The sequence below is a fragment of the Terrapene carolina genome, unplaced genomic scaffold (genome assembly GCF_002925995.2).
Source record: "Terrapene carolina triunguis isolate 2854851 unplaced genomic scaffold, T_m_triunguis-2.0 Scaffold18, whole genome shotgun sequence".
Taxonomy (NCBI): domain Eukaryota; kingdom Metazoa; phylum Chordata; order Testudines; family Emydidae; genus Terrapene; species Terrapene triunguis.
In genome coordinates this window covers 4639120-4651651 of record NW_020664369.1, presented here as the reverse complement: position 1 = coordinate 4651651, position 12532 = coordinate 4639120, and the positions used below count along the sequence as shown (strand labels likewise).

Here is a 12532-nt window from a genome sequence, read left to right as displayed (position 1 = left end):
TTTTGATCTGGCTTGAAGTTGTGACATTGAGGGAAAGCGTAAGCTCTCCCTCAAGCATTTGTCTGTGAAACAACTGCGGTTGGTTCATGAACGCAAATTCACTTTGCACTGGATCAGACAGCAACTGGAATTTTCCTTGTAAGTCCGCTCTTAGTTTATCCAAATGCAGCAGCGTGTCTGCAAGAAATGCCAAATCTAGAACCCACCCAGGATCTGTAAGCTCGGAGTGTATTCTGTGCTTCTCCTCCATAAATAATTTTACTGGTTCCAGGAGCTTGAAAAAATGGGAAATAACTTTACCTCTCAAGAGCCATCAAACTGCGCAGTGAAATGGCAAATAAGCAGGGGGAGTCCTCTTCATTCAGTTCTTCAATTAGATTTTGAAATTGTCTGTGATTGTGTTTGTGAATTTCATTTGCTCAATGTGCAAGACAGGTTTCATGACGTGATCAAATTTGAGGTGGTGGTTTTTTGTTTTTTTTTGTTTTGTTTTGTTTTTTTGGATACCAGTTGCTCTCAATGAATAATACAGAATTCCACCAGGAGTAACATTTGCACCAATTTAGGTCTGTGGTGAAAGAAATTGGAAGCATCTAGCTATTGAGAATGATCTTAACCATAATTAACCTCTAACTCCACAGGGATATATAGACATGGGATGATAAATTCTTGAGGATACACTGTATCAATGTTTCTTTAATTGAAGCTGGTAGCCTGCCTTCTTTAAGGGAAGCATTGACAATCCCCATTAGCAGTGGGTCCATTACATCTCCACTGACCATCACTCATGGCCCAAGTTGCAGCACAAAGTAAAGCATTTGTTTCCTCCTCCTAAGATGTTGCCCTGCCTTTACAAATGGAGACAGATCCAAATCTGTACATTCTTTATCATTAAATCACAATTTCCTCCAAACAAAGTACTCAAATCATTCACCAAGTAGAAATAGCTTTGGCTATCTATGACATGAAACAATTCCGCAGATTAAAATTTGGCAGATGTTACTGTGGAGTAAACAAATCTGTCCTTCCACATAGTAAGTCTTGGGTGCATTGGGGTGACTTAAATCAGAACTGGTTTTATTCTTCTGCTGTTCAGGATCTTGTACAAGATGGACATGCTATATTCAATCCAATTTTAAGGGAAGGGGACTTGTACCTCTGGTGAGACTCGCCCCCCCTCTCCCCCCCCTTGGTTCATGCTCCTCTGAATATGGATGTTAACAGCTGGATGCCATACAGTTTTGTCCCACTGGTTTTTGATAGCCCAATCTTTAATCAAATCCTAAATGGTGGAAACCTTGACTTGGACTTTGTTAATCAATATGAACTGGAGACTGGAATTCTTGGTTTCTGATACTCCAGGCTTTTGAGAGATAATTATTATAGGTAAAATCAGTGGAACTGAAATCAGGAACAGGGTGTTTGTTTAAAATGCCTGAATCTCTTCCTGCTTTGTTTTCCCCCTGCACACTCCCACAGAAACATTCCCAAAATGTAGCAGTATTGTTCTACCATCGTGTTCACCCTGAGGTGACCAGTGGGATGCATTTCCAGGATATGCAAGAGTGGTAGTTTTCAGGCAGTAACTATCCCACTCAACAGTTGTCCCTGATCCCATCATCCCTGCAAAGAGAACTGCCCCCCTCCCCCCGGATCCCTGTGCATCTTCCCAGGAAATAAAATGAAGGTACATGCCCACACAATCATGACTCTGCCCGCTCTGTGTTGCTTCAGTACACCCATACTTGCACTCTGCCTCTGCATTGTTCTGAACAGGAGCTACTTACACCTGTCCTACGCTTAAATAATTAGCCTACTCCACAGAATGAATACCATAGCTACTACTAAATTTTACAGCCTCTTTGCCCTTATGTGCATGATGCCACTTAGCATTATACTTTCACTTGCCCATCGTTAAGCAGACAACACTCATCTCTAACCCATCTGTCTACAGTCCCCATGGCAAGAAGACCCCTGTTGGCCCGCTACTGGCACAACAAACATCATAGCATTGAAATGAGGCATATTGGTTCTCTCAAGGTAACGTGCAGCTTTTTCCTTTGATCTCTCACCTGGGGTTCAGGAGAAAAGCTCAGTGCCCTCCAGAGAGGCATGGTCCCTCCATCACAGTGCTGTTTAGAAGACCTGTGATTAGCTAATGCCTCTACCATTCGGCATAACTCCACCTAACACACTGGATGCAGCTGCAGTAATTCTTGGTAGTTATTGCCAGCTCTAAGGGGGCAGAGTTAAGGTTGCATCACCATCTATATTTGAACTCTGTTTCCTGGCTTTCAGAAGTTTGTGTTTTGATTAACTAAGTGTTCTAGAAGGGCACAAGATACTACTAGGTAGCATTAACTCTTTGTTAATGATGTTTTTTGTCAGTGAATAATTGGGAATCTATAAACTCTCTTCCACATCAAAATCCATCCACACTCCTACTTGCCGTTCCTGTACCCATGGGAATACTGTAGCTACACCCGATCATATTACTTTCCAAAAACCTATTTTGTATTCTGGCAGCATCCTTAATGATATGCAATGTCCAAACACATATGCAGGCACTAACCTGACTATCTAAGAGAAACAACGTACAAAGTGTCAAGGGAGCAGAATTAAACAGAATTTTAATTAGTGGTCTGATCGGTGTTTTGTCACTGAAGGATCTGATGGATTATTTTGTATTAGTCTATTCTGATGGACTACTCTGTTTTAAAAGCACTTTCAGTAGTATAATCTGACCCTCTTTTTTTTTTTCTAGAAATGTTACGAACAAAAACAATACAAAAATGGGCTCAAGTTTTGCAAGATGATCCTCTCCAACCCGAAGTTTGCTGAACATGGAGGTAATTGCATGGCTTGAAAGACTTATTCTTATTCTTATTTTTCCCCTGCTGTAAGTTATAACATCACTGCTTGTATTTAGTTATATTCCTTAATTAAGCATTGTATTACTGATACCATGAATTATGACATGAAAGGCGGAACCTAAAAGTCCATGTTTTTGGCATGCATTTTGGCATGTAGAAACTAGAGGTGTAGAAGATATGTTGGTTCATCTGCTCCATGCCTGTCATAGCTCAATAATTCCACACAGTAGGAAAATTCTGTAATTGTAGGTGTACTACATGATGGAACTTCTCCTGTTTGCCTTGAGAAAGAACACTGTTCTTTTCTCCCTCCTCCCCCCCCATGATCCCCTAAAATTCAACGCAACTTTTCCTTTTCTTCGTTTTAGGCTATTAGTACCGTTAAACCCACCCAAATAAATACATTTCTTTTAAGTACTTACACCCTTCAATATTTGCAGCCTGCTGTTATATCCGTGTCCCAGTTGTCTTTGCGTATATATGTATATTTTTTTATTTTCCATCATCTCAGCTCCTCCTAGTGATAAATTTTGTTCCCTAAACTCCCTCAAATGTGACAGCATCTTCCATGTAACTTGGTGTGCAGTCCTAAATGCATTATTCCTGTCTCAGTCACAGCAAAGGTTTACAGAGAGATCTGTTGTCTTCCCAGCTCCATGGCATGATGCATTTGTATTTGAAGCACAAAATCACACCTGTCTTTTATAGTAATCTCTCATTATAAATTTGTTTCTTTATTTCCTGTCCATGGTTGCCACTCTAGGTCTCTCTTCTTACTGGTTCTCAGGTTTCTTCTTTTCACTGATTGTGATTTTCATTGTCCTAGAACAGTGGTCTTCAACCTGTGGTCCATGGACCCCTGGAAGTTGCAGACTATGTTGAGCGAAAAGTTATCGTTACCACAGCATGGTGATGGTTCTTTGAGTACTTGTACATGTCCATTCCAATGTAGGGGTGTGTGTGTGTGTGTGTGTGCACGCGCGCCCTGAGCACAATTACTGGAAAATTTTCCCTTGGTGGGATCTGATGGGTTGGCTCTGGCACCCTCTGGGGCTGCACATCCGTAGCGCCAGTATAAAGGGCGCTGCTGACCCCATGCCCCCTCAGTTCCTTCTTACCGCCCATGACGGTCGCTGGAAATAGTCTATGCTGGCTCTTGCAAGTCTTCCTCTGTGGACTTTTTCTCTGTATTTCTGTACATAATTCTTGTTCATAGTTGGTTAAGTTTCTTTTAGAGTTAGTTTTCCTCCATTATCAGCAGCGTTTTCTCCACTCTGGTACCAAGGCCTGCCTCGGTTACCGGGCTTTAAGCCATATGCCTCCTGCAGAATGGCTATACCTCTGAATGACCCGCAGTCCGGTTGCCTTAAGTGCTTAGTGAAAACTCACGTTTGGAAGCGCTGCAAGATTTGCAGGGACTTCAAACCCCGTACTAAAAAGGATCAGGATGCTAGGCTGAAGTCCATTTTGATGGAAGCAGCACTCAGACCTCCCTCGGACCTGGGCCATTCAGACTCCGCACTGAGCACCTCGGTGTCGGTGAGGCGCATGCCTGCCACTGTCTGGGAATCTTGGCACTGTTCACCATCTCCAGTGCCAAGGAAAAAACAAAGACGATGCCTGCCAAGTGAGGATGTTCCCCAACCCTGAAGATGGCCAGGCATGGAGACTAGAGCAAAGTGCAACCCACGTTGGGCCACTCCGGGCTCCAGCAGCTCAGCTGGCACAGTTAACTCCAGCTCCTTTGCAAGCACTGTTGAGCCCAGCACTGGACGATCCATCTGTACCAGAGGGGCAGCATGGTACAGGCACTTTGGCGGTGCCACCCATGCCGGAGGCTTTTGCTGAGGCTAGAGACTTACTCTCACTATTGGTGCTGATGTCACTGGTAGTACAACAGTCAGTGGTGTCTGTACCAGGGTGCAGAAGAGACTGCGGCTATTGTTTGCAGCTTGATACCGAGCCCCTCGGTACCCTCTAAAGGGAAACTGGCCATGATGGCCCTGTCCTGATCTTCTCCATGCTGGCACTGGTCACTGGCACTGGTGGGAACCGCTTCTTCATGGTCTCCGGACAGAGACGACTCCTCCTCAGAGTCAGAGGTGGGGTCGTATGTCTCCTGCTCCAGGAGCCAGCCCCGGTATGCAGGTCGTCACTACCTGGCGATGGGCCAGGACATGCTGTCGACTGCTTGGCCTTCTAGCCAGTAGCAGGTGCCTGTGCAGTGGCCCTTCTGGAACTCATGGGCATTTTCCCCAATGCAGGGTCCTTGGTCAGGCGCTTCTATTTGTTGGCCTCTGAGGGAAGAGTGCTGCCGCTTGTTTAATCAGAGTCCAATCCAGGGGTTCCTGAGGCTGGTGCTGAGTACCAGGAGCCAACGCCACAGGACCTGGCCTGTGCTGAAGGCTAGGATCAGTGCCTCCTGCTAGTTCAGGCCGCTTCCTCATCTTCTTCCCCTGATGAGGTTGTGGCAGGAGCAGACTTTATCCCCCTCCCACAACAACTGAGGCCCATCAGGAGAGTCACAAGAGAGTGGCTCAAAACCTGGGCATTCAGGTGGAGGAGGTTAAGCAGTCCTCTTACTCTTTGGTGGACATCTTGACTGCGGCGGGCCTGTCAAGAATGCTCCTTCCTCTCAACAAGGCCATCATGGACCCAATAAAGGCCCTGTGGCAGACCCCGGCATGCCTGCCTCCCATGGCCAAGAAGGCCGAGAAGAAGTATTTTGTCCCAGCTCAGGGATATGAATTTTTGTATACCCATTTTCCCCCCCCCCCCTCACCCCCCAGCATGCTTGGTGGTCTCTGCTGCCAGTGAGCGAGAGCAGCAGGGGCTATAAGGAGGGACCCCCAAAGCAAAGGAGTAGACCTGTTTGGGAGGAAGGTCTACTCGACTGGGGGTTTGCAGCTCAGGATCACTAAGCAGCAAGAGTTCCTGAGAAGATTTGACTTTAACACATGGGACTCTGTGTTAAAGTTTAAAGATTCATTGCCCAAAGAAGCCAGAAGGGAGTTCTCTTTGGTTGAGGAGGGGAAATTGATAGCAAGGACTTGCTTGCAAACCATCCTGGATGCTGTGGATTTGGCTGCCTGGTCCATGGCCTATGCAGAGGTCATGCATAGGAGTTCTTGGTTCCGATCCTTGGGCCTCCCACATGAGGTTCAGGAGAGCCTCCAGGACCATCCCTTTGAGGGCACTTAGCTCTTCTCAGAGCAGACAGACTCCAAGCTCGATGGCCTCAAGGATTCCAGGGCTACTCTGAAGTCCCTGGGCTTATACACGTTGGTGACTTCGAGAAAGCATTATAAGCCCCAGCAATCCTCCTGATCCTTCCTTAGTCCTGCCGAGCTGGTGGATCAGAGGAAGAGGAGTAAGGGCTTCAGGTATAGGCCTTCACCCATGTCGTCCTCAACGTCAATGCCTGTTCCTCCCACACATTTGGGATACTCTAAGCAGGCATTTTGATGGGGTGCTCAAGGATGCCTTACCCATGTTAGAAACCTCGGATCCAGCTTACCCTTTGTTTTGCAGACCACTTGTCCCACTTCCTCTGGGCATGGTCCCATATTGGACCGTTGGGTTCCAAGCATGGTGGAAGTGAGAGATACCATCCAGTTCAATTCTTACACCCCCATCCTCCCTGGTCCCTCTTCAGGGACCCCTCTGACGAGCAACTTCTGGCCCAGGAGGTACAGTCACTCCTATGGGTGTGAGCCGTGGAAAAGGATCCACGGAATCTAAGGGGTTGGGGTTCTGTTCCCATTATTTCCTAATCCCAAAAGCCAAGGGAGGTCTCAGACCTATCTTCAAGCTGTGCCAACTTAAGTTACCTCAAGAAGCTGAAGTTCTGCATGGTCTCCTGGGCTTCCATCATCCCCTCCCTGGGTCCAGGGAACACGTATGCCCCCCTCGATTTGAGAGACGCCTATTTTCACATCTTGATTTTTCAGGGACACAGAAGGTTCCTCAGATTGTCATGGATCACATGCAATACCAATTCGCCGTTCTCCCCTTTGGCCTGTCGGCTGCCCCATGAGTATTTACAAAGTGCATGGCGGTTGTAGTGGCCTTCTTGAGGAGGCAAGGGGCTGGTCAGAGAACAGACCAGGGCTCAAGTGGAGTCCAGCATACAACTCATCCAGTCGACCTTCCGGGACATGGGTTTACTTATAAATATGCAGAAATCTACCCTTACTCTGGTACCGAGGATAGAATTTATCCGGGGCGGTGCTCGACTCTGTCCAAGCCAGAGCCTTTCTCCCAGAAGGGCGCTCTCAAGTAATTATGGTGCTCATAGTCTACTTCAAGGATCACCTGATGACGACGGCTTGGAGTTGCCTGAGACTCTTGAGTCATACGGCTGCATGTACTTATTTAGTGCAGTACCCGAGGCTACACTTTAGAACACTCCAGGCGTCGCTGGTTTCAGTGTAGCTACCTGCAATTAGGATGGAAGAATCCCATTCACTGTTACAGACTAGGGACCGAATGGCTAGGAAGCAGTTCTGCAGAAAAGGACCTAAGGGTTACAGTGGACGAGAAGCTGGATATGAGTCAACAGTGTGCCCTTGTTGCCAAGAAGGCCAACGGCATTTTGGGCTGTATAAGTAGGGGCATTGCCAGCAGATCGAGGGACGTGATCATTCCCCTCTATTCGACATTGGTGAGGCCTCATCTGGAGTAGTGTGTCCAGTTTTGGGCCCCACACTACAAGAAGGATGTGGAAAAATTGGAAAGAGTCCAGTGGAGAGCAACAAAAATGATTAGGGGGCTGGAGCACATGACTTATGAGGAGAGGCTGAGGGAACTGGGATTGTTTAGTCTGCAGAAGAGAAGAATGAGGGGGGATTTGATAGCTGCTTTCAAGTACCTGAAAGGGGGTTCCAAAGGGGATGGATCTAGACTGTTCTCAGTGGTACCTGATGACAGAACAAGGAGTAATGGTCTCAAGTTGCGGTGGGGGAGGTTTAGGTTGGATATTAGGAAAAACTTTTTCACTAGGAGGGTGATGAAGCACTGGAATGGATTACCTAGGGAGGTAGTGGAATCTCCTTCCTTAGAGGTTTTTAAGCTCAGGCTTGACAAAGCCCTGGCTGGGATGATTTAGTTGGGAATTGGTCCTGCTTTGAGCGGGGGGTTGGACTAGATGACCTCCTGAGGTCCCTTTCAACCCTGCTATTCTATGATTCATGGTCCTGCCCATAGCTGTCCCCAGTCTTAGATGCATCAGCAGTAGGCTGGGGACCTCACTTGGGTCCTCTCAGAACTCAAGGCCTTTGGTCCCCGGAAGAGCTGTCTCTACACATCACTGTTAAGGAGCTCAGGACAGTCCGCCTGGCTTGTCAGGCATTTCAGCCTCATGTTACAGGCACAAATGTATCTGTTCTAACATACAACACGACAGCCATGTTCTATATCCCTGTTCTATATCATGATATAGAGCAGGGAGGCAGTTCAGTTGTGGGATCTTTGCTTAGCCCACTTGATTCACCTAGAGGCCTCCTACATACCAGAAGCACAAAAGGAGTTAGCAGATCACCTCAGCAGATCCTACTCAGATTTGCATGAATGGTCCCTTCACCTAGATGTCATGAAGCTTGTTTTCCAGCAGTCTGGGACTCCCCAAATCAATTTGTGACAAGACACAACAGGAAGTGTCACCAGTTCTGCTTTCTGGGTCATAGCTTCGGGTCACACTCAGATGCTTTTGTTCTTCCATGGATGGGTCACCCTCCTATTCTGCTTGTGCACAAGGTCCTGCTGAAGATCAAGCTGGACTGAGCGTGGGTCATTCTGATAGCTCTGGCTTGGCCCCAACAGCATTGGTTCGCCACTTTGCTGGACCTCTCAGTAATGTTACCAGTCCCACTGATCTCTGAGGACCATAGTCATTGTCTGCTCCACTTGAACCTTGGATCTCTCTACCTGATGGCCCAGAAGCTCCATGGCTAAACCTTGCAGAACTAGCCTGCTTGGAGCAGGTCCATGAGATTCTATTAGGAAGCAGAAAGCCCTCTGCCAGGGCCACTTAACTGGCAAAATGGAAGCGGTTCTCTAGCTCATCTTCTCAGAAGTGTTTCGTCTACGCGATTGTCACTGCCGTTCATTCTAGAGTATTTACAACACTTAAAATAGCAAGGTTTAACCGTGTCGTCCATTAGAGTCCACCTGGCAGCGGTCTCTACTTTTCACCCTTGGGTGAATGGCCAATCCATTTTTTCAAGCAATATTGCTAACCGTTTCCTTAAGGGCCTTGAGAAGTTGTTCCCCCAGGTACAACAGCGGGTCCCGCTCTGGGATCTTGACCTGGTTTTATCTAAGCTTACGAGCCCCTCGTTTGAGCTGCTGGCATCTTGCTTGCTGCTATAACTCTCCTGGAAGGTGGCCGCCTTAGTGGCCGTTACTTAGACCAGAAGGGTTTCGGAAATCTGTACCCGCACTTCGGAGCCACCATACATGGTATTCTTTAAGAATAAGGTGCAGTTGCGTTCTCACCCAACTTTCCTTCCAAAGGTGGTCTCCCAATTTCATAGCAATCAAGCTATCTTCCTTCTAGTTTTCTGTCCGAAACCACATGCTAACGGAGAAGAGCAGATCATCCGCTCATTGGATGCTAGTTATGCACTGCCTTTCGACATAGAAAGGACCAAACAGTTCCGGAAATCTACTGAGCTGTTCTTAGCGGTTGCAGATAGGATGAAAGTCTCCCTATCTCAGCTCAAAGAATTTCATCGTGGATCACGTCATGTATCTGCACGTGTAATGAACTGGTGGGTGTTCCCACCCCCCCCCTCTTTACTGCTTATTCCACAAGGATGCAAGCATTTTCAGCGGCGTTTCTAGCACAGGTCCCTATTGAGGACCTTTGCAGAGCAGTGACTTGGTTGTCAGTTTACGCATTTGCTTTTCATTACGCCATCACTCAGCAGGCTAGGGATGATACTCGATTTGGTCGAGCTGTGTTGCCGTCAGCATGTCAATGAACTCCAAGCCCGCCACCTGTACAGCTGCATGGGAGTCGCCTAAATTGGAATGGACATGTGCAAGCACTCCAAAGAAGGAAAAACAGTTACTTACCTTCCGTAATTGTTCTTTGAGATGTGTTGCACATGTCCATTCCAAGACCGGCCTTCCTACCTTCTTTCTGGCCAACTCTGGTAAAAGGGGAACTGAGGGGATTGGGGTCGGTGGGGTCCTTTATACCAGTGCTATGGACACACTGTGCCAGAGATGACCTGACAGATATTACTGAGGGAAAATTTTCTGGCAGCTGTGCTTGGAGTGCGCACACACCTACATTGGAATGGACATGTGCAACACATCTTGAAGAACAACGATTACAGAAGGTAAGTAACTGGGTTTTTTCCCCCAGCCTGTGGTCCGTGAACCTGAAGGTTCACAGACTGTCTAAGACTTTCAAAGGTTTCTGCACCTCCATTTGAAATTTTTTTAGGTGTCTGCAAATGAAAAAAGGTTGAAAACCAGTATCCTAGAATAGTACAACTGTCTCTGTAGGTCATAAAGGTCTTCCTGCCAGGGTGGATAAAAATCAATGATTTAAAAAAAAAAAAAAAATTTTTTTTTTTAATTTAAATCGCATTTTTTGATAAAATGCTTTCTGAGGAAAAAACTTATCTAAAGGTAGTTTTAATTAAGATAAATTATAGCTCAACGATCTCTCATCATGGAATAGGGATTATAAATTCTAATTCTATAGTATCAGAAAATATATTCATGTAATGTTTAAGGAAAGTTTTGTAAATGAGTTCCAATAGTTCATGGATTAGGGACCCAATCTTATGAGGTTCCAGGGGCTTCTGTATAGATTATTTAGGTTAATCTTTCTATCTATCCAGTGGGGCTCAGTCTAGAAGATACCATCAGAGATGCTTAGTTTTGCAGTTCTCAAACTGTGGATTTGTGTTTTCAGATAACATGCTTGTTAACAGCAAAAATGTTTTTAAATAAATAATATATTAAGGTGAGAAATAACAGACCTCAACCCTATTGTCCCTCTGCAAATTTGTGTACAAAGTCAATCCCTTACCTCTCTCTAAAAATATAAAGTTTCAAAAAGTTCAGTGAATAGAAGATTGTTGGGGGCAGAATAAATTTGGACAAGGAGAAGAAGTCTGGAGATAAATGTGAGAAGGGAGGGACAGGCGGCAGAAACAAAAGTGAAACTGTTTGAGCAGCATATTTTAGAAGTCTTGAGGTCTTTCTGAAGCCTGGTCCACACTAACCCCCCAATTCGAACTAAGGTACGCAAATTCAGCTACGTTAATAACGTAGCTGAATTCGACATACCTTAGTTCGAACTTACCGCGGTTCAGACGCGGTCCACACGCGGCAGGCAGGCTCCCCGTCGACTTCGCGGTACTCCTCTCGCTGAGCTGGAGTACCGCAGTCGACGGCGAGCACTTCGTGGTTCGACTTATCGCGTCCAGACCAGACGCGATAAGTCAAACCTGGAACTTCGATCCCCAGCCGCCGAACTAGCGGCTGAGTGTAGACCAGCCCTTAGTGTAGCCTTCATTGATTTGAGATCTACCATACCATTCTCTCACTAGAAGGGAAAACCTATAAATGCAGCAGGCTGTAAAGGAGACCCAGTTTGGGAATAAGAACCATTCAAGAAATATGTTTGCTGCTGATGTTTTAAAGAAAGTCACACCAGTGAACTGGTGGAAGTCATTTAAGCACTTAGATTCAGAGACTGTTGAAGTGATCTCACTTTTAACAGCAGTAGCTTCTTCTGCTGGTAGAAAGAATATTTTCTTCCTTTGTTCATAATCTGGAAAAGAAAAACAAGCTTTCCTACTTTTTTTCAGGTCCCAAATGATTTCTCCATTTGGAATGAATTAGTCCAAACAGGGAAATGAAGGTGAAGACGGCTGAGTTAGCTGCAGAAGCCAATATTTTAAGTTTCTCATGTTGACCTAGCTGACATAGTTGATTTAATTTTTGTTTGTTTTTTTAAGAAAATTCATTAAGTATTTTAGTTAAAAACAATTTTAACAGAAACAAACCTGATTTTAAAAAATGTGAATGTTTAACTAAATTCAAAAATTCATGTTTGTCTTATTAAAATGTTATGTTTGCTGTTGAAGAAAAATCCAGAATACATAACGTTATTGTTTTAGTTAAATAAAACAATTTAAATGTCTGTCTGGTGATGTTCTCCTAATACAGCCTGGCAAGAAAATCCTCCAAATAGTAATGATTAACCTGTTGAATTGGCGATAGTTCACTTCCCAGTGACTTCATAAATATCTGCTTTAGTTACCGTTTGGCAAATGAAATAACCAAACAATCATTCATTTTCTGATATAGCCATAAAACTAATCTGAAAAGAGTTCAAAATAAATCACTTTAAAAATGTATAGTGTGTACCTTCTAAAAATAAAACCTCCATCTGTTTCTTAGTTGTGAAGAATATATATTAAGGTTATAACAACCAACAAGAATACACTTTTATGTAGAAATCCATGATTAAATCGAGTCTTCCTGACTAGTGATTAAATCACGTTTTAAATACACCCTGCTTCCAGCTTCTGATCCCATGCTTTAATTATAAGACCATTCTTCTTGCCCTAATTATCTAGAGCATAAATACATTACTATAACCTCTTGTAAAAATTGCTTCAGGTCACTTAATC

At 45.1% G+C, this 12532-nt stretch overlaps 1 protein-coding gene across 4 annotated transcripts in view; it reads left to right on the top strand.

Moving 5' to 3' along the window:
• LOC112103181 (N-alpha-acetyltransferase 16, NatA auxiliary subunit) overlaps positions 1-12532 on the top strand; it is an 88383-nt gene that overhangs the window by 9061 nt on the left and 66790 nt on the right. For all 4 annotated transcript variants that reach the window (XM_026654754.2, XM_026654777.2, XM_026654823.2 and 1 more), the window contains exon 2: positions 2765-2849. In XM_026654754.2, the coding sequence (XP_026510539.1) occupies positions 2765-2849 (85 nt within the window). The remainder of the gene's footprint in view (positions 1-2764; positions 2850-12532) is intronic.